This window comes from Coffea eugenioides, chromosome 2 (genome assembly GCF_003713205.1).
Source record: "Coffea eugenioides isolate CCC68of chromosome 2, Ceug_1.0, whole genome shotgun sequence".
NCBI lineage: Eukaryota > Viridiplantae > Streptophyta > Magnoliopsida > Gentianales > Rubiaceae > Coffea > Coffea eugenioides.
The window spans coordinates 19176061-19203285 of NC_040036.1; the positions used below are offsets into that span (position 1 = coordinate 19176061).

At 37.9% G+C, this 27225-nt stretch overlaps 4 protein-coding genes across 4 annotated transcripts; 2 read left to right on the forward strand and 2 right to left on the reverse strand.

The window, feature by feature from the left end:
* Positions 1-3687: 3687 nt before the first annotated feature.
* On the reverse strand, positions 3688-4439 carry LOC113763566. Its single transcript, XM_027307402.1, has one exon. The coding sequence runs from the start codon at positions 4181-4183 to the stop codon at positions 3950-3952; it is 234 nt and encodes a 77-aa protein (XP_027163203.1). The 5' UTR covers positions 4184-4439; the 3' UTR covers positions 3688-3949.
* A 2052-nt stretch (positions 4440-6491) lies between these two features.
* On the forward strand, positions 6492-7335 carry LOC113761634 (leucine-rich repeat extensin-like protein 3). Its single transcript, XM_027304705.1, has 2 exons — positions 6492-6907; positions 6938-7335. The coding sequence occupies exons 1-2, from the start codon at positions 6719-6721 to the stop codon at positions 7211-7213; spliced, it is 465 nt and encodes a 154-aa protein (XP_027160506.1). The 5' UTR covers positions 6492-6718; the 3' UTR covers positions 7214-7335.
* A 2720-nt stretch (positions 7336-10055) lies between these two features.
* On the forward strand, positions 10056-10804 carry LOC113758886 (leucine-rich repeat extensin-like protein 3). The gene is made up of 2 exons (XM_027301570.1): positions 10056-10439; positions 10545-10804. The coding sequence occupies exons 1-2, from the start codon at positions 10056-10058 to the stop codon at positions 10620-10622; spliced, it is 462 nt and encodes a 153-aa protein (XP_027157371.1). The 3' UTR covers positions 10623-10804.
* Positions 10805-13334: 2530 nt separating this feature from the next.
* LOC113761064 (protease Do-like 7) lies at positions 13335-26735 on the reverse strand. The gene is made up of 24 exons (XM_027303882.1): positions 26178-26735; positions 26004-26074; positions 25489-25623; positions 24441-24499; positions 23458-23494; positions 22407-22532; positions 21981-22070; positions 20664-20729; positions 20517-20573; positions 20363-20428; positions 19805-19912; positions 19259-19339; positions 18661-18710; positions 18282-18447; positions 17455-17970; positions 16572-16754; positions 16393-16498; positions 15654-15824; positions 15449-15528; positions 15146-15373; positions 14844-15059; positions 14554-14711; positions 13947-14058; positions 13335-13800 (listed from the first exon to the last, which is right to left on the reverse strand). Exons 1-24 carry the CDS (start codon positions 26452-26454, stop codon positions 13603-13605), a joined length of 3357 nt encoding a protein of 1118 aa, XP_027159683.1. The 5' UTR covers positions 26455-26735; the 3' UTR covers positions 13335-13602.
* Positions 26736-27225: the final 490 nt, after the last annotated feature.

Here is a 27225-nt window from a genome sequence, read left to right on the forward strand (position 1 = left end):
CATCCTACAATTTTGCAGGCCTATATCCTACGGTTTTTTTGTTTTTCCCCTCCTCTTTTCTCTTTGACATTTTGAGATTTAATCATTGAATGAACCAAGCTAGTTTTTGCTTGGTAGCTGCCACTGAAAAGGTGAAAAATGACCAAATTCATACAAAAAAGAAAAGCGGATGTATTGTGTAATCACTGAATTTTGGCCTCGAAATTGGTCAAAGAAGGCACAGAAAGTGATTTCCGTTTTTGGTACAGCGGAAAAATGATTTCAGGGCAGGACAAAATATTGGTAGGCAGTAAGAGCCTTGTTAGTCAGCAGAGAAAAGCTCCATCTCTGTCCAAGCACAACAACTTCAGTTAGATTCACAGGAAAAGGAAAATCAAAATCGGTCAACGTTCGCCGAATCTTTTTCCTTTGGCTATGCGCAAAACCAATTCTCAATTAATCAATCTTTGTCTTTTTTTTTTTTTGTTTTTTCTTTCAAAAAAATTACTGGAGCTGAAAATTGCCACCCCCGAATCAAAAAATGAGAAGAGGCCACCTTCCCAAGTCCCAAATTGTGCCTAATTCACAGACATCTTCTAGATGTTGGACTCGAAAGACTACAGATGTGGGACTTGGGCTCGACCTTTGGGCTAAAACCCGAAAAGTAAACCTTGACCCAAGACTAGAAACGTGTTGCTTCCAAGTTCCAATAGGTTTCACGGAATAAATAAACGCAACATATGCAAGTGATCAAATCTACACACAGCTAAGCCTGCAAATAACAACTGCGAACTTTTGAAAATTTCTTTAGCACAGTTAACCCGGCTTCGTCCCTCATGGGTCATGACAATCTTTTATTCTCCAGTAGAAAGGATTAGGCGCAACTTTTACTTTTTAGCAGAAGAAACTATTAGAGTTACAAGGTTGCCAAGATCAACTAGCCATTTTATTTCTAACACATATTTCTCTTTACAACCCGCATGTTTGCGCCAATACAACCACCACCAAGAAGGGGAAAAAAAAGGTGAAAAAAAAGAAGACAGGCGAAGCCCCCCGTTCATGAAACAAGACTACATGCAAATCCAAGTTCCAATCAAAATTGTTAGATTGATTGATCAAAGGCGCGGTGGCAAGACAAAAGGTGACGGTGATCATTTGGATGGCTGAGGAGAATCCGGAATCAAATTCCCATCGGAGTCGTACAAAATCTTCCCCGAGAAATCCAACGGACGACACTTTTCTCCTTTAATGATGGTCTTCCTCCAAACAGCTTCTTCATCGTCATCACCATCTTCATCCTCTTGTCCTTCGTCCTGAACTTTCCTCCAAGAAATCATCTTAGCCAAGAGAAGAGCTTTACTGCTTAGGTTGCTTTGGAGCCTCGCAACTCGCCTCTTATTATCACCCAATCGGACCGTTTTCTCACCCCGGCGCCATCGTGATTTTCTGGCCTCAGAGCCGCATAACAGCGCAACAACAGAAAGTATGGACAAGACTGCTATTGGCATGATGAGAAAGGTGATTGATGGCGGTAAAAAAGCCGGTTTATGGAAGGGGAATATTCCGGGCATAGTCCTGACCATGGCTGCAGCAGAACCGACTGACAAAGGATGATCAATCGAGACGTAGAAAATATAAATAAATGAAGAGAGAATGAAAGATTGAGAAAGGGGTGATCGATCAAGAAAGGGAGAGAGTAGGCCTGAACACTAGCTATTGGTTCTACTAGGCGACACCACACCACTAAGCCTCGTATAATGACGTGGTAGACTTTGAAGTTGAATGACTTCCAAAATGAGATGTCACTGTAATATTTTTCTTTTGAAAATTTGAACCGAACCAAAAAAAAAAAAGTGTAGAGAGGATAACTCTGAATTGTAATCCAAGAAAAGTGAGGTAGTTATCGGTGAGGACTGAGGAGGACCTGCTGACGAAGTAGTGGTACTACAGAACAGCTAGGTATTTTTTACACGACAACAAACAAACTGTCTAAATTATTATTGTATTTATTTATGGAATATTTATTTTGGGATTTTAATTATCCTACAGTTTTAAAGCGTCAAATAAACATTAATAATACCGTGTTTTACCCGTTTGATTGACTATGTGTTGACGAGATGCGATTTGGCAATCTCGTCCTTCAATAAAACAGTGATTGCTCTTTGGGTAAAAAGATTGATTAATTGACCGAGTCACCTCACCTCTAGTGGAGTCCAAAAGTGGACCTCTAGTCAGCGTCAACTCCCGCTTACCATTTAGGCACCGGTCATTGCAGGATATGCATTACAATTTACAGCCACAGTCTGGAAAATCAATTTACTGATCACTCCTAGAGGCACTTGCAATTGCAAGGGAAGATATATATATATATATATAGATTAGCAACATAGGCTAGCTATCACTCTGTGATCGAACCCCACACAAAATTGCTGCAATTCGGATGTTTAGGTGGAGTAACTTTGGGGAGATCTGATCAATATGTTTAATGATGAGTTCCATTTAAGGAGTGCGAGAAGAAAAAAAAAGGGTATAAATAATACGATTTTTAATGTGAGTGATTAATCCTCCAAGTCCAAAACAACAAGGACCTCATTCAGATTCTCCTTTCTCCGTTTCATCGCATCGCCAAAGGTCAGAGTAAGGCTGTAAACGAATCGAACTGTTCGTGAGTAACTCGAGTTAAACTCGAATTCAAAATATAAAGCGAGCAACTCGAATTCAAAATATAAAGCTCGTTAGCTCGCGAGCCGAGTATATATATATTATTTTTTATTTTAATAGCAAAATTATATATATATCTTTAATATTTTATTATTTATTTAAAAAAATATTATTTTATTTATTTTTTTAAAAATAAAATAATTATTTTTTATTTTTTTGAGTTTGAGATTTAAATTATCAGTTCGTCGAGTTCGAGTTTAATAAAACTAATTCAAGATTCGACTCGATTAGGATAAAATTCGAGTTTAATAAAACTAATTCAAGATTCGACTCGATTAGGATAAAATTCGATTCAACTCGACTCATTTGCAGTCTTAGATCAGATCATGAATCAAGATCCGTTTCAAAGTTGAAGCTCGTTCAAACTTGCGGGTATAAGTGACCAGAATTCAATCACGCCAAAGATTGAGACAGACTTTTGTTTGTCAATTTGTGAGACAGACTTTGGTTTGTCAATTTGTGGGACGGTAAAGGGAAGATAGGGCATGAGTTGAGAGATTATTCCATGATACCATGCGGTTATGTAGGCTCAGGTAAAATTTCAACAAATGGCAAGCTCATTTTGCTTTCTTTTTTTTCCCTTCACTTTATTTTTTTAATACTAGTCAAACAAGGAAAATTCATAGTAGAATAGTTTACACGAAAACTTTTACCAACACAGAATGACACGACGGTTTTCTGGCTGAAGCAGGTTTCCTTGTGATAAATAGACAGGATGCAGAATATTAGTCTGGTAACTCGATGCCTTCAAATTTCTGCTGAAAGGACAACTTATCAGACGACCTTTTGTTTTGGATAAATTCCGATATATTAATACACCAGCTACGGATTAATGGTTATGCATCCTGATCACCAGCCGCAGCATTTTCAATTCCACGACTCATATTTGCTTGTTTTAAGCCCCAAGAAATCCACTGGAGCATCTTCCAAGCCAAGTTGGCTTGGCTTGGTGGTATTATTAAAAATATTAGTAAGAAGCACCACACCTCATGCAATTATATATATATATAGCGACACAGAAATGATTGATCAGGTCAGGGCAACGAGGACAAGACAAACACTACTCAGTAGATCAATCACAAAAGAAAACGAAAGAGTTAGACAGACAACATTGGTGAAGAAACTAATAGACTAGTGAAAAAAATAAGAACAGAACAAGACAACAAGTCAACAACAACACCCACATGTATCATGTATGTGACAAGATCAATGTACTAAGTATATCTCACTACCGTCGTGACGCGAAATCTCAAATAGGGATGGAATTTGAGACGGAAGGAAAAACGACGGTGGCCGGATGAGCCATGATGCGGCGGCCCTTCATGTGGCGAAAGCAATAAACCAGAGCACCGACAGGCCACTCCACCAGCGCAGCGGCCGCAAATGCCAAGAACCCGACCGTCGGACCCACCACCTTGCACCTACAGGGGTTGCCGGCCGTGCCACACTGCACACATATTGGAATTGGAGCTCCAACTGCCATGACTGTTTTCTAGAGTACCTTTTTAAGTATTTAGGAGTGAATAGTGAAATTTACTGATTGGATTGGAGAGCACCAACTAGTAAAACCAAGTAGTAATAGAAACGGATGACCTCTGCGACAGTGCGTATGGTACTGGCGAATCGAATCATGAATTCGTGCGAATTTTGCACCATTTTTATAGGATTTTGGCAACTTGGCTTGAATAAGAGAGACATCATGGGTAAATACCTTGGCGGTGGCATCGGGAACAGGAACAGAACAGGCCAGCAGGGGTTCTACGTGTGGCTTGTTGAGTGCGTCTGTTTACACGTGTTTGTTTCCCGTGGGAAGTTGACACGACGCCATTGCTTCTTTTATCTTGTAAACTTCAACTGTTTGTTAGGTAAGTAATGCAGCTCACTCAAACTGGTTTCCAGGAACAGAAAACGTGATTCCACGAATTTAAACCTGGGCTTCAATTTGGGCTAAGACAACAGGCAGGGAGAAATGAATAAGACCGGCTTTTAGGCTGCCCTAAAGGCATGAGCCTGCAAAGATGGCCCTTTCTTACTCCCAGCCCTTTCTCCTGACTGGCCCTGTTCCAAAGGCATAAGCCTGTGTGTGTGTGTATGTGTGTGGAGCTTGGAGGGCAGGAAGGCGTCTTTTCCGGTTTCCTTTTACCCCTTTTAAAAGCAAATGAGTTGATGGGAGTTGAGCCTGGAATATAACTATTCCCATCAAGTGCTGATCAATGACACTATTGATTACTACATTTTACCATCATTTAATTAGTTGTAACCACTCCTTACACGAAGATTAATTTTTTTTTTTTTTACATTATTCTGTCTTAATATTACTCCATGCTGCCCTCAAAACAAAGATTACTCCACACTTTTTTTTAATAATAATAATGGCTGAATAAAGAGTACTCTGTAATAAAGAGGAAGCTTTAAATTTTCTTCCGAAATTAGCTGTCAAGGAACAAAAACTAGTTAATTTACCACGTGTTGGAGGGATGAGACCCTCGAAAGAATTGTGGCTCAAATCTAAAGCAACTAAATTTGTCAAGTTTCCGATACTCGGTGGAATTAAGCTTTCAATCGAGTTCAAAGAAACATCGAGTTGTGCTAGTTGTGTAAGGTTTACTTGAGAAGAAAGAAGCTCGCATTGAAGATAGTTGAAAGATAAATTGAGATAGGTGAGTTTAGAGAGTGCGAGTAATACGTACGTTACTAAAAAAAATTACATTAGATTCCACATAAAAACTGAATAAAACCTAAACAATATTATTGTAAAAGTTGTAAAGCAATACACTGTAAAGGAATGCAGCAGGTTCCCAGTTGTTAAAGAACAAATGAAAGTGCACAATTTGGGGTGCGTATTAGATTCGACCCCGTTGCGTCATGTACAAGTATTCATTCTGTTTTCAACAACTCGTTTTTGGAATCGATCCAACCATTCCAATCTGTAAAAGCCAAGCCAAGAAAGTTCTTCCCAACTCCATAAATTACGATACCTCATTCATGAGCATTAAATCAGCCAATAGCTAAGCTATGGGAATGGGATCCACGAGTTTGACGGGTCAGGTGGTTTGCTTTTGGCCTCCTCCAAAACTTCACACCACACATTTTATTAGAGGCTTTGATCAGCTAGCTGCTAGAGGAAGTACGTGCATATTTACCTGCTCGTACCTGCAGTAGCTGATTGATTTCTAAAATGCCAAGATACGTGAGATGCCCTTTCCACTTTCCAGCACAGTGAGATGATGCCAACAAAACTGTAATTGGCCATCATCGAATCCATTAAGGGAGAAAAAGAGACATATGTTTTTGAGTTTCCTCAAACAATTAGTACGTATAATTGAAAGAAAGTTGAGCTAATAGTGATAATAATGCCAACGGCACACTTTTCATCGATCTAGTAGGATGTATGAAGCACCACGATTGTGATACTAAAAGTTTAACAGCAAAATTTTGTGGTCCTTGAGAATTGAACATTCCGTTTTAAGACGAGCAAAAACACAGCCAATAGCCTGATATGCCACACATTATTAGATGCGAATTGTATTACGTACCCCGAAAGGGCAAATGATTCTCCATGCCATTCCATTCCATTCCATTTGAGAAAATGGAACTTATTCTGAGGGGGACAACTTTAGTTTATCATGTCGTAAAGAGGAGATGATCAAGTCTAGAAAGGTCCTACGTATTTACAGCAGCCACATGCAATTCGCTTTCATGCACGCCTTCTATTCTACTACCATAACCATACCATACCATAGAAAGAGGCTCATAATTACTCTAACAAGGGTGTTTGATTGCCGCCTCTCTTGTCCATGCAGCAACCAAAGCTGCCAACGCACACTTAAACGCAAGCCCCCCACATCACATGCAGAAATCACCCCTCGATCGCTAGCTAGAGTATTTCTTCATATTCAAACACCTAGCTCTCACCTTTCTGCTTCTTTCGTACTGGTGTGTCATATAGCTTCCACTACTAGCTAAAGCTTCTCTCCTCTCTTCATCATCATCTCCAAAATTAAAAGGGGTCTTTTCAATGTGTCAAGGGAATCGAATATTAAATCATATGAAGTTCATTATCCTCCTTTTAACATTGGTTCCAACAAGTGCTATTCGTCATGAGAAGTTCGATGAATCCACGGTGCAACCCATGCCTGAGACGAGCATAAAATGTGGGGAGTGCCCGTGTGTAAATCCATGCACTCAGCAGCAGCCACCTCCGCCGTGTGTAAATCCATGCACTCAGCAGCAGCCACCTCCGCCGCCACAGATCACTCAGTATTGTCCTCCACAAGTTCCGCCACCGCCAAGGTTCTACTACTTTTCAGGCCCTCCAGAACCAACACAAATAACACCACCCTCTCCAAGATTCACATACGTGATAGGCGACCCCCAAGACAGCTTGTATCCAACTGATCCCTTTAATCTGGAGATCTACAACCGTGCCACGCGTGATTGTGGTGTCATCCTAGGACTGCTTCTTCCCATAATTTTCGGATTGCTACAGATATTGGCCTTTCTAGGAGCATAGAAGTACTAGAATTTTTTCTAGTAAGTTTCTAAATGTGATCGTTTACTGTCTTCTGAAAACTGTGGCAAAGGTACTTTTTGTATCACAAGTATGCTGTACAATTTTATTTTATTTTTTTAATACTTTCGGCTCCATTAAACTTAGTCACACTACATACTTGTGGTCAAGATGGATAAAAAGGCCAAATTAAGATTCGAACAGCTGCGAGGTAGCATTAAATAAATTATACTTAACCATGGAGTTTACTACTCTCAATCTGTCAGTCATCTGATCTAGCTCGACTGGTAAAGTTCCAATTTATCCATGAAGCTCAGGAGTTCCCTTTTTTTTTTTCTGATTTAAATAAATATGACATGGGAGGGGTGTTAATTTAGAAGCATGGAGTAATGCGGGGGATTTGAACCCATAATTTGTAAGTTTTTGAGTCTCAACTTTAACCAAATAGATCAAGGTCTCCTCGGCCGACGACAACAGGCCGGTGTTCCTATATTTCCATCGAACTCTTTTGTTAACAGAAACTAGTCTCACACTAACTCAAGAAGAAATCACGTCCCTACTGAACAGATTGTGCACGTTACAAAATCTCAATCACGTACGATTTCATCAGGCACATACAGCCTACCTGCTACTTAATCTTTTGTTTCCAATGAAGTGTAGTATTTCCCTAACTTAATCTGGTGAGATGCCATGGGCTGCTGCTCTAGAATCAGAGGCTGAGTCCATATCTAATAGTACATTATTGATTTATAAAAGTGAAAAATCCGGCTCCTAAAAGTATTTAGTCCGCATGCAGGTGGTTTATGAAAATGGGGCCGGAAAGGAGGGATTGGGGAATCTGATGATAATTAAATAATGCATGTAAAGTCAATTAAAGGCCTTGATGATTTCATGAGTGGGTTGATTCCTTTTTAAATGTCACCAAACTTGTTTATAACATGGCCGTATAAGATTAACTAACGAATCCCACTAATCAAGATTGTTTTACAAACTAAAATTTTGATTAATTTGGTTCACATTCACGCCACGGGAATGTAGGAACACCGATCATCATCAGCGACAGGTCAGGTCAGCCAAAATGGTCTGACATTACCAATTATTGCAACAATCATAGGTTGCAGGGAAGCTCTCCTTATTTAATACGGGCAATGAAGGAACTAGTGCTGCCATGGCTGCTCTGACAGACTGGCAACTTCTGAACCTTTCAATGCTAATCAGTATATTAATAGTAAGCTGTGCTTGTGTGCTTCATGGAAGTTGCATAGTTGGTCAAACAATCAAATAATTCACCAAAATTCCTTTCTGGGAAACGTCACAGGAAAAATACTACTAGAAAATCGTGGGTTTGCTGCCTTAATCAGTTCATACTAGTTCGTTTTGGTAGCGCCCTTGAAACCCAGTTAAGCAATTGTCAACTTTAGATGCCACTGACGGAGTGATCTTCTGGTGGAAATGAAATGTGGGGAGTAGTCCAGAAGCCTGAATGTAAAATCCCGAGGAATCAATCAACTTTTCTTGCTCTTTCTCACTCCAAACAGCATCTGACCCCCCCATAATCAAGAAATATGACAGTGAAAACAATAAACAAATGCAGCATCAGGCCGATAAAAGGACAGCGAAAAAGTAGTGATCATAAGGGAAAGGGGAAAAAAAAAATCAATAGCTCCAAGGCATCTTACGAGTTTATAAGTGGAACATTGTGACTTAGATTATTCTATTTTCCTTCTTTCACCGCATAGCAGAAACGAAAAAAAAAGAAACTAATACTAACACACACCATCAGTTTCTTGGTTGGCCGGGTCTATGAGAGATCCAAGAAGGAATAAAATCAAAATGATAGAATTAAATTAATGACTGTTGCTCGCTCTGAATCTTAACTTGTATATAATATCTTATTAGTACTTATGTAGGAATTAGGACTTCATCAAAAGCTTATGGCAACGTTGATAAAATTCGTTGAAAGATGTTTACAAGACTTGTTGGACTAAAGTAATACGGAGGTATCTTTAGTTAGCATATTTTGTTCACTAAAGTAATAAGGTTTTACTAAATTTGAGTATTATGGAGAAATTTTACCTTGGTTCAAACTAAGATAAGATACCACAATGTATCAAATAATAATAGTATTGTAGAGCCCATCAATTTTACATGAGATACCATCCAAAATCAAATTCTAAAGCTCGTCTATCTAATTAGCCAAAATCAAATTTTTTTCTTTCTTTTTTTGTGGGATGGTAGACCAAAATCTGATTTGCCCCAAGTGTTTGAATGCTTCAAAGCCCCTTCAACTACAACCCAAGAATCACCAAGAGTTTGATCATGTCATGACCGTTATCAGAAGATGGATATAAAATTTATTCCATAGTCAGCACATCAACATCAATTGGGCAGGTATACCCTCCCTGGATCTCCTTATTTCCAATGGGACTTCCTCTCACACACAGTCGCAAAAAAAGAAGGTTAAAATTTTGGACTGGGAACTCCTTCTGTGTGCGTGTATATATATATGTGTGTGTATATATGTATATATATATATATGTACATGGATGACACTTAGAAATCAAGGAATCCACGGCCAGACGTTGCTTCCAAAGTCTCCAATTAAGTAACTCAATTATTCCAACTAACTGTCGTGACAAAAGCTTACAGCTTTCTAAAACTTCATTCCACATTTGTATTCCTCACTCCTCACTGTCCCGAGTCATCACTCACTTTCTTTATGCACACAATTATGCCAGTTTTACTACCGGAGTGAGGAGCCCTCTCTGTTTCCAAAATGCACCCATTGGCCATGGCCAAAAAATTCTGCACAATTCTCCCTTTGATCACATTCTTGATTTTACTCATGAATTCATCGTCTAGAGTGGCTGGTCAAGGACTCTATGCTTCTCCTCCTCCGCCAGCTTCCGACTGCTCCTGTCTTACTCCACCACCACCACCACCACCTCCATCTCCTACTACAAATTGTCCACCGCCTCCTTCACCACCTGTGCCAACGACTTCTCCACCGCCTCCTCCTCCGGGGTCAAATTACTACCCTCCATCCTACTATTATCCACCTCCACCAGGTGGCTACTGGCCGTACAACCCTTCACCCTCTATAGACTACAATTCTCCTCCCCCACCTAATCCTATCTTGCCTTATTTCCCGTATTACTATCTCAATCCTCCTCCACCGTATTACTCTTCTTCAGCAACTATGCTCAATGCTTTTCCACCGTTGACCTGGGTGATTCTGAGCATCATTTTACAATATTTACAGATTTAACTGAACCCTGCATGACAACAAAGGTGGTTCAGCTTGCTCTAATATTTTTTTTTTTTTTGCACAAAGAGGAGTCTACAACATCAATCCGGCAGAGATCAAATATCCAGGACAACAATGCAGCACAAGTTACACAGACGTCAATGAATAGGTAGAATTATTATCTACTCTCGAACATCATTCTTGGATGTAATTCAGTTTAACTATGCAGATTAAGATTGATTATGTTTAAAATGTGATATTACTAGTCATAGTAACGGTTGAAATTTATGTGGATGATTAATTAGGCATTTGAACCATATCATTAATTTTCTCCTTTTATGACAACTTTTCTAGCCATCGGTTGCAACGTGCAAACGTTGAATTCTGGCACTACACAGTCATGACAGAAAGTTCATATCTTCTGTTTAAAGAAAAAGAAGAAGAGAAATCTCATCTCCTTCGTCGCATTATTTCTTGTGTTATTGGGATGTATTTCTATAGTTATCTGTGTAACTTTCAAACATCAACACCCATTTTTACTTGTATCATTGATTTTTTTTTTTTTTTCCCTTTCACTACTTTATAGTTTATGGTAAATGACCCAATTACAAGATATATTCTTCTCTTTCTGGTCACACTTCATATTCGGCTAACGTAGCCAGAAAGTGATTAGGTGCGTTTAATTTCTGTGGGGCTAATGATACTTATTATCTTACCAAATTAATGACGTATTGAAATGTAATTATCCTATTAGCGTCACAAAACACCAGCATTTGTTAACAATACCTACCTGTCATTTGTGTCCATGAGAGTTGATACTATGATATGCTAATATGTTAATTGATTGAGAATTACGAGTAAACTAATGAAGCAACAATTTGGGAAGCCTACTATGGACCATATGCTTCAATCCAAAACCGTTGCCATCACAAAAATCATTCAGATTTATGGAACCAAAACGGTTGCCATCACAAATGATTGTGATTTAAGACTAGTCATTACTACAATGGTCATTAGTGCAATTTGGACTTGGATTACTACAACGGACTGAAAGGTGGCCAAAGCTATTATTTTTTTGTTGCCAAATCTCTGGGCCAATTGGGTCTTTGCCTGTTTGCTGCTCATCATTTGTGATCAATAATTTGCACATTACATTACGATATATTTTTGTCCTAGCAGTCTTTCTTTCTGTTTATTAATCTTTATAGGAAAGCCAAGGGAGAAAGAACATTTATTAATCTTTCATAGGAAAGCCAAGGGAGAAAGAACATTCACAAATCATATAATAGTCTTCGGGCAGAATAGACTGGACAGAGGATTCAGCATTTTCATTCTAGATAATTAACAGATAAAATTTTACACTTATTGTAATTAACGATTCTATATGAATTAATTATTTTATAACAAATTAAATTAAATGAGATTTTGTTATGGCATTATTTATTACAATTTATATCATATATCTTATATAAATAATTATGAAATATAATATTTAAATATATGTAGTGACCCACCGGTTCAACCACTCACCCACCGGTTCAACCAGTAACCCGTTGACCTACCTCCTTCGCCGGGTTCCTTCCCGGGTTGGGTTTAATAACTATGCATATAATAGTCTTCTGGCAGAATAGACTGACAGAGGCAGCATTTTATTCTGAACAGTTTTAATGTTTCGGGAAGACTTTTCTGGTCAACATTTTTTTGGGTTTCAGCAATCAGCACTAATTTTTAAAAGATTTGTCCCCTTTAATATCAACAAAAATGACTCTTCACGAAAATTTTAAAAAAAATTGCCATTTATAGCTTAATCGGTGTAAGCTTCTTGGTTCTTAATAACTCAAATTGTCAAGAATTGAGCTGACACGGGGCAAGTATAATAGTGAAAAGTCAAGCAAAGCAACGGCCGCCTATTCTTCCACGGTGTTTGAAAATCTTCAAAATGTCACTAAAACAAGATTGGAATGAGAAAGGAGAGGGGTTTGAGAGTCGGATCAAAAGTAAACGCTGCAATCTGCTGTATTGCGTCTTTGTTAGAAAAAAAAAAAACCATTAAAAATGAATTTTGCATTGTGATTCGGTATTACAGTGGGTCAGCACTGGTTACTCTTGTCTCAACCGTATTGGTCAAACTGTATGGAGAATTAGAAGACATTAAAAATGAATTAAGAGTAATGTATTTACCCACTAAACTATTAAAAGTATAAATTGTGAACTATTCTATCCATTTTCACTATTAATTCTATCAGATCTAAGGATCGCATGAATCACAGGACATAACTAGATCCGACAAACTTTTGATAGATTAGGAGGTACTCTTAAAAGTTGAGTAAACAAAACTCAAATATTTAAAAAGCATAGTAGCTACCTAAGTCATTTGTTCCTCCTTTTCGTGATTTCAACTATTCTGGTTAACGCAATTCAATAATATGGGGCTAGTGGCAATCCACTCCCATTTAATGAGAGAACTTCAACTAACCACTAAAATGACAAACAAAAGATGTCAAGGGTTGGCATTTTGTTTTCCTAATAGACAGATATTTTTGCTTTTCTTATTTTAAATAAAAATTTCAGTTTAGTTGTTCTTTTCCTTTGGGAAGGAGGGCTTCTTTCGACTGATAGGTTTCCTTCTCAGACAAATGATGCAGCTTCTATCTTTCTCCTAAGTTTAGGACAGAATGATACAAAGGCTCGCCATTGTAAAGCTTAAATTAACATAGTATAAAAAATGACCAACCGAAGGTCAAAAAGCTCAGCCATTCAAAAAATTCATAAGGCCGAAATCCAGAACCTGGATAAACCGTATCCCTGTCCTCGATGCCTGAAGTTTAAGACACCCGCCATACGCAAGGAGAGAAGATTAAAGGGCTTGACTAAGCATGCACGGAAAAAATGAAGATAGTTTTTCACTAAACTTATCAAAGTCAAGCTGTAACAGAGTGTAAACCACGCACATATTGGCGGCTGAGGTTCTTAATAGCTAACTATCGATTGCAAGAAGCAAAGAGGAGCGTAATTTTATAATCCTGCTGTGTATAAATATAATATAGCTAACTGTCTATAAGAGGAGCGTAATTTTATAATAGCTGCCTTTCCATGGCTAGTAAACCACCGAGTTATTCAACATATCACTGGTTGGAAGGTTATCCTATTTGTCCACCGTTATAACGCAAGTAGTGCAGCAATCTAAAGATTTGATCGTCTTTCTTCGCCAAATTGCAGTTTCAGGGTCAAATCTCAGCTCCCATGTAGGCCAGTAATGTAAATCCTGCTTCAGGGTAAGTACTCGAGGCTTCCCATTTAAGTGTACTGTTCTGACACGGACAAACTCACCATGTTCCAACTCCTGTTCAATTGGTTTATTAGATTGGCTACAACTACTACTTTAGGAACCAAAGGTAGAAAAGATTCAAAAGGTAATAATAATTGGATGACCACAGTAAAATCGAGCTAAAATGTTACATGACAGTTGGAAATATAAGATAGACATACCTTCGTTGCGTCAACAAAAGCATCCAAATCAGGAGTTCGTTTCCCGTTGACCTCGACAATCCATTGGAGAGCATACAGACCATATCGATGTACAGGACTCCCATGACACCACCTGAAAATTTTATCAACACGTTGTAACCTTCCACGTTAGAATGTAACTGGAAAAAAATAAATGGCAATCCCTACTTCTGTTAGTCGATCTTCATAATTTACAAGAATTTGGCCCACTGCTACTAGGTGGTGGTGATTCTCAAAAAAGAAAAAGCAACATGACATGCTGTCCCAATCTTTGACAAACAAAGGTTGTTAAACAAGATTTGGCCAAGGGTCCGTAACAAAACTCTATTGAAAGCAGCAAATACAATTTGCTTAGACAACACCCATTCACGTCACTCATGATTTAGACACCAACGAGTGCAGCCTAAGTTCCAAACAAACAAAAGTGCCTTTGTGTTGTGAACTACAGTGTGTTCTCTACAATAATGTCCATCAAAAGCACATTCAACTTTGTCATGGAGTAAAGTTCTAAGAATGCTGAAGAAAATCCCATCATGACGGAGCCAGCAATTAATCCTAGTCCTTTCAAACTAATCCCTAAAGCCCTCACCTGGCCACATAAACACCATGGCCTTCTTCAGGAAGAAATCCAAGAGCACGCACCGCAGGGTGGGGATCTTGGACTATACATCCACACCAGTTTATCACACGAGCGGTTCCATTCCCATCTCTTATGTCTGTTCCCACAAGTAGTTCAAGCTCATGGCCCTGCAAGACATTACAACACTCTCTCAGTTAATTTATACATCGTTCTGTTGCCTAAATATTGGGAAAGGGAGATTATCATGAAAACTTGTCCACAAAAGCATAAGAGAGCTTAAGTTAGCTCCTGTCACCCACCTGACGGAATATAGTCATGCTAAGTCTCCCATCACTATTATCACACTGGTCTAGCGCTTGGCAAGCATCTTCAATGTCATGAAAGCATGTAACAGGTACTTTATTGATTGCCAAAACCATGTCACCTTGTTCTAATAGACTTTCAGCCCTTGACCCAGCTAGGCACCCTTTAACCCTCAATACTTGACGTCTAATAGGATCTTTTTTCACAAGAGCCTAAAGTCAAAGTTCCAGAATTCAACACAAGTCTAAACAAAGATCATAACATGAAACAAGGAAAACCTCTCAGATGAACAGCATACCTGGATCCAAGCATCACTCAATCCAAAACTCCGAGCTTTAGAAAGTAAAGTAGGGTACAGTTCAACTTCCAATATCCTTACAAGTGGCATTGGTCTCTTCACACCATTTATCAAAAGGCGAGGACCATCACCACCAGATATTATCTTATCAAGGACCTGACTGATAGTATATATGGAAAGGCCCCGGACAAATTGATGATCTTCAGATGAATTGCATCCATATTTGAGCTAGAAATAGTAACATAAGAAGGATAAGAATATGTATAACAAAGACTTAGCAGGGAATAACTGAAGAGTATGAACCTGAGTTGAAAAGCTTCCCCATACAGCCTGCACTCTCCCAAGCTCATCAGTCAGTACACCAGAAAATGTACTCCCAAAATCTGTAATAACGTCAAAAATATTATGCCACAGCAGCTCCATATGAAGACTAAAGAGAACTGCAACAAATGCACATCAAAATCTCTTTGTTGCTCAAAGCACTATATACAATGCTTATTGCATGTACCAGTATCAAGTTCAGTGACTTCCATATTGGTTGCTCTGTAACGTGGACAATCAGCTGAGCCAATATTTAAAGCAGCACATGGATTGGTGACAAAGGATTTTCTTGAAGTTGCCTGTAGGCTTCTACTCAAACCCACGAGATAGACAGGATCTCCACGGCGAAGCGCAGGTTCTGCAGTCAATTTATAATTAAGAAAAGTTATTCATTTTCAGGTCTTAACTTTCCAATACAATTTGCATGCAAAAAAAACAGGTTCTCCAAAGACATGACAATTTTACTTACCAAGTCATATTCTCCAAATATTTTAAATATTTGCTTTGATGCCGAGCGGCATACAAAGATCAATTAGGACATCCGCCAAAAACATGATTCACTAAATCCAAGATTTACAAGTTAAGCTTGGTTTTGAGCTCTTTAAACTTATTATGGGTGACGAAGGATTAATGTTTCCGTTGTTGGGAATGTCGTTTCTCCTTCAAAATCATCACCAAACTCCTGCTTGTGTACATATAGGGACATTCCCCTTGTTTAAACCACTCTTAACAAATCCCAGCAATGATGTAAGAATCCCCAATTTCCCCTTCTATGAATAAAACAACAAGGCAGGAATTTTATCTGTAGCTTAAATGTTCTTGTCTTCCTAGAATCAAAGTATCTTTGAAATATAACAGCATATCCTGGAGGATGTGGAGAGATAAAGACAGACATAATCACAGTAGGACTGAAAGAAAAAGTTTACCTGGATGGAGCTCAGCAGCACGAACCATTGAGATACCAACAGCTCCCAATGCAGAAGGGTCGTACGCAACAAGAGCAAAATTATGGACAGGATGGAGAAAAACCACCTATAAAGGGCATTAAGCAGTTAAATAAGAATACGTCTATCATTTTTCTGTTTCCTACCAATTAGAGATATACCTCTCCAGGTATTTCCATTGGAAAAGCAGCAAAAGACAGCATCACATCAGAAACAGATACTGCAACTGTATTTTTGTCAACTGCAACTAATCCCATCGTTTCTGAATGATATATAATAACACCAGTTCCAAAGAAATGTTGTGAGTGGACTCCATCTATCATACAGGCGGATGGCACATGAACCTGTTATTTTATAACCAAAAATAATGGTTTGAAGAAGGAAAACTTAAAAAAAAAAAAAAAACCAATTTTTGAAACTCTCTCGTAAAGTGTTATCAATCTGCAATAACTCAACTACATTTCTATTACTGGGGCAAGATCAATAAAAGAAACAGTGCCAGCAAGCAATTGTAAGAACTGCATCAAATGAAAAGCAGAAGTCAACCACAATGCCTAGAAGAATATCCTGGGATCCTACATTAGCCGACGGTTACAATGTTGTCTTCACACCATGATCCAATTCTAAAACAAAGGAGATCCATTTAACTTTTTGAAATGACTAAACACAGAGATTTGTGTTACCAAACCCAGCCAATACACACGTACACGAGAGGAATTGCAGTACTTAAAAGATTAGGAAGACATGAAGTTTATGGAGACTCCCATTTTGTAGCAAATTAACAACATACCATTGTTAACTGCATACAATAGCAAAACACAAACAGGCAGCAGCAGTTACTAGCATAACTGAGCTTTATAGAATGTCAAGGGATGGTTTTCTCTAAGTGATACACTTTTTTTGGAAAAGTATAGACATCCTTCCTTTGTGACAACTTCTCCCTCTATGATTTGCTGCGACCACTCAGATGTACCACATGAGCTATTCAGAAGATCATTAAAGAACCTGTGCACTTTTTTCACATATTATTCTTTGACAAGTTACCTCAAACATTACAAGTGTGGGCTCTATCACACGTTCAGCAACTGAAGCATTAGCTGCTACAGCAGTGGAACCTCGATAACCTCTTGAAACTGCATTATCAACATTTCCAGAGTCCTCCAACCTTTCCTCTCTAGGCTCATGTAAAGAATAATCCACTATTACATTTCCATCAGCAGATCTTTCCTCCTCCACTCTCCTTTTCTTTGTCCCAGCATCAGATTCATCCTGAGAATGTCTTTCCTCGGCAACCTGTTCATAACTAGTTTCCATGCTGGTAATGCCATCAGTTGATTCCAGTCCTACAGACTGATGTATCTGCTCCATTGGACAAATTTCGCCTGTGCTTGGAGATAATGTATGGTTTTCTATTTCTTGCACACGATTGGAGACAGATGATGAAATTGGAGCGTCAGAATGCAAAGCTGACTTTGCTATCCATAGACCTGAGCTGTCATCACGCTTGTATAGCTGAGGTGGGGCATACCACTCATGGCGGTCAATTGTGACAAGGACAGACTGCAGACAAAGAAGTGTAATTAAGTTACTGATCAAGTAGATAAGAGACAGCTACACATGGTTGATGGGAGCACACATGCATTGAACTGTTTTCATGGAATAGAGAGAGGAATTCCGTCAATTATGCACATCTTACACGAAAAAGGAATGCATTTTAATATAGTTTGAAGACATGCCTATGCCAAGCAGTTTGCCATGCAATAGCGGGATTTGTAGAATAACTATTTTTCCAGAGAAATTTAATATGCCTAGAATTAGTTACACTAAAACATTTTAACTACCAAAGAGACTTCAAAAACCACCATTATCACCTTTCTACGATGACGATCCCCATAGGTTATATATTCCAGTGGCACTCGTGCACCCCTAGACAACTTTGAAAGAATAGTAATGAAGTCCTCAAGCCTTGATATATCTTCACCTGCAAACTTCTTAATGATAGCATGTCTTGGAACTCCAGCTCTGAAGAGCATGTATCTGCAATTAAAAACAGCAAAAGTAATTCTTTGCCATGAGAAATTACTGTCTCAATTGTCACAAGTGACATGTCTAGACTCTCCATACGGACTATCAGACAGATTCCGTATTAGCTGCTAAAATCCAGATTTGCTAATATTAGACAGACTACATATTAGCTGCTTAAATTCAGGTTATCAAGCTCCATATATGCAAAAAAATAAAATTGCATACCCTGGTTCTGCAACATAGACAATGCCACAGTGAAAACGAAAATTTCTAGCCTGCATAAAGAAAAAGAAATTGTATGGCATGAATTCACAGTATTGAAGAATACCAAGTCCTAGCAACCAGAAAAAGTAGACAGGGTGACTACATGGTTGAAATAAATTGGTCACTTTGGTGGATTTTGAATTACAAGGGAGCCTGATACATCTCAAGTTTTTTGCTTTTGCATATAAATTCTGATATCATTCGCATACAAAAGTTCGATTGTGTATAAATTATGAAACTAATAAAACCATTAAACAATTTGGAAAATACATGGAAATTTCAGGTTTCACATATCCAGTATTTAAAGAACAGTTCAGAAGATTAATTTCAGATGTCATGAGTAATTGTGATCAGGATGCTCAAACTCTTCTCATACAAGCTTGTGGAGCAAGCAAAAGGTTGACAGCAGGTATCAAATTTACTCCACTAACAAATCTTACAATTTGCGAATAGCATGTCTGCGTATTCATGCATCATACATGAAAATAATTAGACCGAGCACATTTCTGTCAGGATAATTAATGACTAAGAGTGCATTGTAAGAGGTCATCTAGGAAACCTGTTGATAAGAAAGAGGGTGTATCACAGCACCACTGACTTCCAAGAAGTAATCTGGGGTTATGGAGTGAAGATCTTGAACCTGAGATATTAATATAACAATGAGACATACAAGATAAAGGATCAAGCAAGCCACTTTAGAAGTGCCTAGAAGAGCCAGTACAGAATCATATTAAGACTGTAATAATCAATAACTTAATCCTATTATTATTCTGCCATGCACGAAACATAAAACCCAAGAACCCAAAAAAAAAAAAAATTGGAATCCATCACATTGAGGAATTTAACCAGATCTGTTTGAACTAAATACTTCCAACCATTCAAGATGAAATATTTTCACTGCCATGCTCATTGTAGATGCACAAAAGCAAAGGCAACAGAGAAACTTCATCAAGGTTAAACTTCTCAGGATCATTGAAATGTAAAGCCAAGAACAAATTTGTGAACTGAGCACCAACTGAAGATTTGTTTCTGCGACAATCTAAAAATATAGAGATCATGACAGGAAAATCTAAACCATGAAATTAGACAACAATATAAAACTTACCACCAAGTTCACGACGACTGATTTGCCGCCCCTTTCAATTTGAAGTTCAACTTTCTCGTTGACACTGTCGTCAAATAAAGTCTCCATCCTCAGGAACTGGGTAATTACCTACAATATGTTTCCAATGTCAACAAATAATTCAATAGATGATCAACTTAGGCTTCACTCATCAAAAAAGGCACTAAGCCACTGCTTTTAGATCTAAAGTCCAAGATCCATAAAATGCGTCCAAGTTTTCAATCAAGGTTACACAACCATTACAGATACTCAGGTATCAAGATATCCAATTTTAGCTCCCAAAGCTCATTACTTCCACAAGGCTCGAGCAAGAATCATCCTAAGCTAATAGAGACAATAGCAAATATCTTGCAACTTTAGCCGTATTCTCTATGAATTTGATCAAGAGCAAAAACCAAAAAGCTATTAATCACTTCTAGGAGATAAATCTTAAGCTTTCCCAGAAACATAATCTAGAGCACCAAAGACTAACAAGCCCAGCTGGATTCAAAGCACTTAAAGATAGTGCATCAACAACCACGAGATCAGAGGAACACGTACCTCCCCATTCATACGAACAAGTACATCACCTGGCTCCAAAAAATTATGAGCTGGACCGCCTGGTACCTGCAACAGACAGCGGATGCTCAAAGGTAGATATACAAAGAGATCCACAGGATCTTAAAATGCCAAAGGAAGAAAGATATATACTTACAACAGAATCCAGGACTAGCATTCCAGTTTCCCCCGGAGGAGATGCACTGCGCACCAGCTAATCCAGTAAAAGGAACAGTTAAGCATTGCTTAATCTAGATCTGCGTTCAGTTGTTTGCAAAAACCCAATAATGCACTCCAAATATACCTGTTCTGTTTCACTTTGAAGACCAAGTCGACGTGTCTCATCAAATCCTTTATGTGAAAATGTGACCTAGAAGTATAGCAATTTAACCCACATCATTCCCAGAAAGTAGACAGCATAACATTCCCCGATAGGAAGAGAGACAATGAGACAGAAAATCACCACACTCAGTGTTCAACATACTCATAGCACCACTAGCTCAACCTGATAATAGGTGCAACACTAAACCATTATTCTAATTATAAATGTTACAAAGTTTGAAAGAAGAGACCAAGCTTCAAGTAGAGAAGTAGAAAACAGTGGTTTGGTTTGTTAATATTAGCCAGTATAAGTGTAGACAAAGCAGAAAATGTTAGCCAACTATCTTTTCTATAGAATCCTAAGCAAAAGGAAGTGGAATGTTATCGTCAAAGAATTTCATTCAGAGTACAGGGCATTACTTTTAGCATGACCCAGTGGAAAGGAGACATCTATCTTAAAACAAACAAAAGTTCATCCTACAGGCCACAATTTGTAGTTGCCATTTAGCATGTGAAGATGCAATATATCCATAACCATAAAAACAAGCGGATAGAAAAGCCATTTCAATTTTCTGGGCTTACTTTACTCTTAGTGATTAGTAAAAAGCAACGTAACATCCTTTTTAATCTCTCCCGTACACAAGTACCTTTTCATGAGACCAATAACAAATTTATCCATCAACTAAATATATCTCAAGAGTTCCTTGAAGGAATGTTCCAAGAGTTCCTTGAAGGAATGTTCCAACCGTCATCTTACTTATTCACGAAAAAATATGCCTGTGTCAGTCACACAAGTTCCGGCAAAAGAATTGGCCATATAAGAATTGGAACATGAAGACTTAAACTTGAATTACCTCTCTTCTTGGAAAAAGATATACAATCTCTGAATAAACATATACCTTGAAGATAATATAGTCTTCAAAAGAATATTAAATTTCTTTATTTAAGCAGATGCTAGTTATGCTCAAATAGGAAAAGTCAGCAGAAATGTTGACTTTATTATGCTAGTTATGCTAGTTATACAATCTCTCTTCTTGGAGAAAGATATACAATCTCTGAATAAACATATACCTTGAAGATAATATAGTCTTCAAAAGAATATTAAATTTCTTTATTTATGCAGATGCTAGTTATGCTCAAATACGAAAAGTCAACAGAAATGTTTTTACGTCAATCCTAATGCAATAAACAGATTTAGGAAAAACAAAGACGTTTCATGATCCAGCACATGTGAAAGTATACTTGTTTTTGTCCATGAAATTAGTGGGATCAAAGGCCTAAAGAAAAAGAACCAACAAACCTGAAGCGTACCACGAGGAATTGAAACTGCTTCCCATTTTTCTGAAAATGAATCTCTTCCTTTTTGTAAAAATTTCAATGCCCTTACCACCTGTCCATGAAGAGCAAGAGTATGTCATCAGGTGAACCATTCCTACACACTATTCCATCAAAAGGTTTGATGCATATGCATCGACTTTGAGACAAGGCAAAAGGATTAAAGAGGCTACATGAATTTACGAGCAATAGTGATCTAAGATGATTTCATGACATGTACAAATGTATCCCAGTCGATTAACCAAAGGACTAACATTCTGTTTGTCCCTAACACAAAATTGAGGAATATTTGTTTCTCCTTTAAGGAAGAAAAACAGAGGATGCCCTAGACCTAGGATTACAAGCCATCAACAAACAATCCAAGAAGTAGAATGACTTTGAATGTACTCACTCGTTCTAACGGAAAGAAAAATGCCGAAGCACTTGATGACTTGCTCCCTGCATTTAAGGCAACTGCTCTGCCTTGCCAATCAATCACGGGCGAACCACTTGAACCACCTTTGGTCCCTGAAGCAGCCTATGGTAAAGAGCAGAAAGCACAAAATATAACACCATCATTTGACAAGTTAACAAAACCAAAGGTTAGAAAAAGAGAGAGAGAGAGGGTTCAGGCAAAAAGATTCCAAGACATTAACCAAATTTCATACACTTCATTGAGCACAAACCAAAAAAGTCAATCATTAAATGACATTATAAAGTCAATCACAGACAAGTTTTACATGGAAACCTTATCCCATGGATGAGTTCCAAAAACTTACCTAATGAAGAAACAAGATTATTTTTTTGAACAAGCTCTTTCACTCATATGCTAAACCATGATATAAATGCGGGACAGCATATTGAAAAGTGGCAACAATTTTTATCATACGTACTGGGCATGGTTTCCATATAGACTTTCAGCCTAGTGGTTTGAAACCACAACTTACGTACAATATACAAAGTTCACATTTTGCTACAACAATTTAGGTTTATCACTGACATCATCTCAATTACAACATTTTAAGTTCCCACGTTGGCAAATATCCTACATCTTTGATGGAACATTGATGATAAATGTTTCTCCGCATAGTTCCATTGCTTCATCTATCTTTGTTTGATATCAGATATTCAATGCATTCCAAAGTTAAGATTCATGAATTTTGCATCTTTTCTGAAGCTTACCTCTTTAATAGAACTGGCTCCCTTTATGCTCTTACTAATTAGCACCAATAGCATTTGTTGAAAAGTATGACAAGATTACAGCAGAAAATCTAAATTTGATCACCAGAGTTTCTAGCATATGATGCTTCTGCATCTCTCCAAGTATTAGAGCAATTTCAAAATCGACAAGCATTGACAAGGCCCCATTCAAAGTGAAAGCATCTTTAGCATCCAATGCAATTAGATTAAGAACAGATAATTCCTCGTGCATGATTGCTTGCATTCAATATGACTATACTTACTTGCATGTAGAATGTGTTGAAGTCATTGTAGCCATCTCTGCAACAAAATAACAGCTATCATTAGTAAAAGATAATCATGCAAAACATTAGCTTTATGGTACTATAGACAGCCACCCTAAATCAAACCAGTTCACGTCAAGAAAGAAAATAAGAATTACACCAAATAAGGATATATACACCAGATACAAATTTAATCAGCAACTGAGAGAATAAAAAATGAGAATTTGACAACAATAAAAACATTCTTCTTTCTTGTTAGCTAAAGGAAAACCCCCCAAAAATTTATAATAATAATAGATTAAAAACTGTAATAGATAGGGATAGCTAAGCTCGTGACTTCCAACCTAGCAATAGCACTGGAGATATCTAAAGACAGAGATCAATCACTATTCTGAAACATTTTTGCGAGTAACAAAGCTATTCCCCATATTTCAATCTGTAAAGAAGAATGGATATACTCCTGTGATTTGATTAAATAATATATAAGGCATACAAAAGAAGCATTTTCGTTCAACCACACTAGAGGTCACTACCTTGACTAGGAAGTGCAACAATAGGAAAAATGCTACAACAGAAAACGCCCTAGTATAAACCACATAAGTCCCGAATTATAATGTAAGTGTCAAGTTTATTATTTACTATAAAAGAGGAAGAGTGTTTGACATGGGAAAACAAGACTCAGCTGAGGAAAAGTTTTGGACGTGTAACAGAAGGTTCCACAAAGTGAAAGAAAGAGCATCTTAAAAAGGATTGCAACCAAAAAAAGTGTTATAACAGAAAAACATGTTATACCAGTTCAGAAGCTCAAATAATCATCCAAATAAAAAAAAAAAAAAAAGTGTCTCAGAAATTCTCCTACATTAAAGGCAGACCTTAACCATTCAAATTCAATCATCAAAACAGGGAACACATAACAGGAGATACTAGCTTATGATGTTATTTAAGATGTTTGAAGAGAAAACACAAGTAAAATGAACGCATACTTCTTGTAATGAGGAGCATCTCTATCCAAGCGAGCAAGAGTACCAGCTAAAATGGACACCTGCAGTTCACCCGCGGGGCGGGGCGGGGGGAGGAAATAGAACACACTCAGTTATACACCTGTAAGCAAAAGTAAGGGGTAATAGAAAGAGAAATAGGATAGACATGGATTTTTCAAGCCAGAAACGATTTTTTCATATTACATGAACAGATAGCAGAAAGATAGTCAATATGATAGGAAACCATAATAGCAAGTTTGTGTTGAGTTCCACAATTGACGGTTTACACTAAAAAATCAACTGAAATTGCTAATGCACTAATATCTAAGCCATCAGCCTTGATGTTTCTAAATCATAGGTCTTGTTAATCAACGTGGCAAACTAGCAGTTCATCTACCAATAGTAGCAGGAAGATGCATTTGCAGAGAATTAGCAGGGAGTGAATACTATTTATTGATGCTTTAATACACCATCTCTGAAAAAGAAGGACCGTGTCTTTTTGTTTTTCTTTTAATTTCCCTTGACCAGCTGCAAAATGCTGCAGACATGGGAAATCAAACTTTTTCTGACTTAAATATAACATAGATGAGGACAATCAGTGTTCCTTCTTCAAGACATGCTTGAGTGTTGTTGAGTACCCTAAAAAGACAAAGTGTTCATGGCAACCTAGCTCTTCAAAATCACAAGGAAAAGAATCTATGTTGCCAAATTTTCATGCTTAATATTATAGCGTGATGCAGTGATAGTCCTCATAAGTATAAGTTTAAACATTGGTGGAGAAGTAATTCGTACATCAGTTTTACTCGTCAGAGTGACATGATTAAATAGTGCCACTTACATGTTACTTTGATACTTAAGCTGGACTAGATTCATACTCATCCTCCTATTCTAGAAATGGCATACACTTAGAAAACTTATGGAAACTTGGCTAGGAAAATAAATAAGCAAACAAATATTAATATCTATTTTCAGGTCCAATTTTGTCAGTCTTGGAGTACTATAAATCCAATCAGTACATAGAAAGAGCGGAGTACAAAACTCATTAACCAACCTTTTCTCCACTATCATTCCCAACAACCCTTATCTCCAGTCCAACACAAGCAGCTTCCGGTGCAAGAGGGATCTCCTCATAGCTCAGAAATTGAATTGCCCCAGGGTCATATTGAAAGAAGCCAAAGTCATGTACCTAAAGATGATGGATCAATGTCAATACAAGCCATTAAGGGATGTAAGTCAATAAATTTCAGGCAGTCATAGCAGCCGCGAGATGAGATTTTATAATAAATGAACTTTCAAAAATACTTTGCATCAAGCATATTAAATTTTAGCGGCAAAATAGGATCAGGAAAATCATGTCCTTGGATAAATAAAGCATACAATATATAGCACAACCAAAAGTAAAGACGATCAAAATAGTATACAATAAAGCTGATAAAGACGATGCAACCATAACTAAATAAGGCACAGGCAAGCAAATATAGCAGATAGTATGAACTATAGCATTTAGCGATATCCCAAAGCACCCGTTGAACAATAAAAGGCTGGCACAAGTCATTAACAACTCACCGGGTCCCTGTATATGGGATGAACAGGTATCTCTTCACGATTCACAAACATTGCTTCTGCTACCACAGGCCCTACAAACAATAGCACAGTTCTTCTAAATTTGTTTAACTTTATTAAGTTCACTGAATAAATAAATAAATAACTTCAGGCTGCCGAAAGAAAGCTTAGCATTACCTGGTTTAACAACATGTCGATTGGTGAGTATAATGCCGCGGCGTTTATCAACAATGAAGCCGGTTGCATAGCTGGCGCCAGCGGACTCAGTATCAAATGCTCGACAAGCATTAGTACGAAGCACGACTACGGCCGGAACCACCTTATTAAGCGCCTTACGCCAGTCCTCTGCAGTGGCGAGGTTCTCTTTAAACGGCGGATCGATCTCCATACACAGCTCCTCCTTCATCAAACTTGCCGCTTCCTCCGATCCCAATCTCTCCATTGAATCCCCCATTATTCCCCAAGAATAAAAACCCTAACTTCTCTCAACGCTGCATACAGGTCTGGACAAATTAATTCTAACTACTAATTCAACCAAATTATCCTGGTACAATAAATTACACGCATAAGTTATCACCCAATAAGTGCGTATTCCAACCAATAATGGAGTCCGGCGAATGAAGAAAGAATAATCAGCCGATCACCGGCGGGGAGAGGGGAGGCTGAAGCGAGAGTTGGCTGATCGGAGCTGACTTGAGTGACGACAGGATTATTCAGTAATGACTGGGGAGAGAAATAAATAACTCATCGGTTTGATTGATTGATTACTGTCCTTTTATGGGGGCTTTTATAGAGGTAGGCACGTCGAATGACTGAAAAGTCCCTGGACAAGATTTTGTTAATTTTGCTTTTTTTTCTTTCTTGGGTATTTCCTTTATCTCCCATTGGTCAAAATATGTGACCAATTTCCACAGCGATAAGAAGGCAAGGACGCTATGGTGATTCTTTTTTCCGATAAATTATATCCTACGTTTGCTCCTATTCTAAATTAAAGGGGAAGGGAGGGGTGGATGAAAAGTTGTCAATGAAAATCTCAAAGGGGACTAAATCATGCTCGAATCAAATGGGTGCCTTTACACCTGTGATTGAAATTTTTAAGACATTCTGAACAAAATATAAGTTAAATGATTGAATCACTTGACCTGCACCTAAAGCTTTCTCTAGTGGCTAACTATTCGACGCTACAGTGATTGGTGAAGCCAAAAAATTAAAGATGTAAAAAGTT

What these genes read in the sequence shown, in the direction of transcription:
- LOC113758886 (XM_027301570.1), top strand. Translation starts at nt 10,056, where the DNA reads ATGAATTCATCGTCTAGAGTGGCTGGTCAAGGACTCTATGCTTCTCCT. An exon ending in CTTTTCCACCGTTGACCTGG is followed by an intron (nt 10,440 to 10,544) that starts GTGATTCTGAGC and finishes TTTTGCACAAAG; the next exon opens with AGGAGTCTACAACATCAATC.
- LOC113761064 (XM_027303882.1), bottom strand. Translation starts at nt 26,454, where the DNA reads ATGGGGGATTCAATGGAGAGATTGGGATCGGAGGAAGCGGCAAGTTTG. An exon ending in TTCCTCGTGGTACGCTTCAG is followed by an intron (nt 20,730 to 21,980) that starts GTTTGTTGGTTC and finishes CTATACTTCTAG; the next exon opens with GTCACATTTTCACATAAAGG. An exon ending in GCATGACTATATTCCGTCAG is followed by an intron (nt 14,712 to 14,843) that starts GTGGGTGACAGG and finishes AATGTCTTGCAG; the next exon opens with GGCCATGAGCTTGAACTACT.
- LOC113763566 (XM_027307402.1), bottom strand. Translation starts at nt 4,183, where the DNA reads ATGGCAGTTGGAGCTCCAATTCCAATATGTGTGCAGTGTGGCACGGCC.
- LOC113761634 (XM_027304705.1), top strand. Translation starts at nt 6,719, where the DNA reads ATGTGTCAAGGGAATCGAATATTAAATCATATGAAGTTCATTATCCTC. An exon ending in AGCAGCAGCCACCTCCGCCG is followed by an intron (nt 6,908 to 6,937) that starts TGTGTAAATCCA and finishes CAGCAGCAGCCA; the next exon opens with CCTCCGCCGCCACAGATCAC.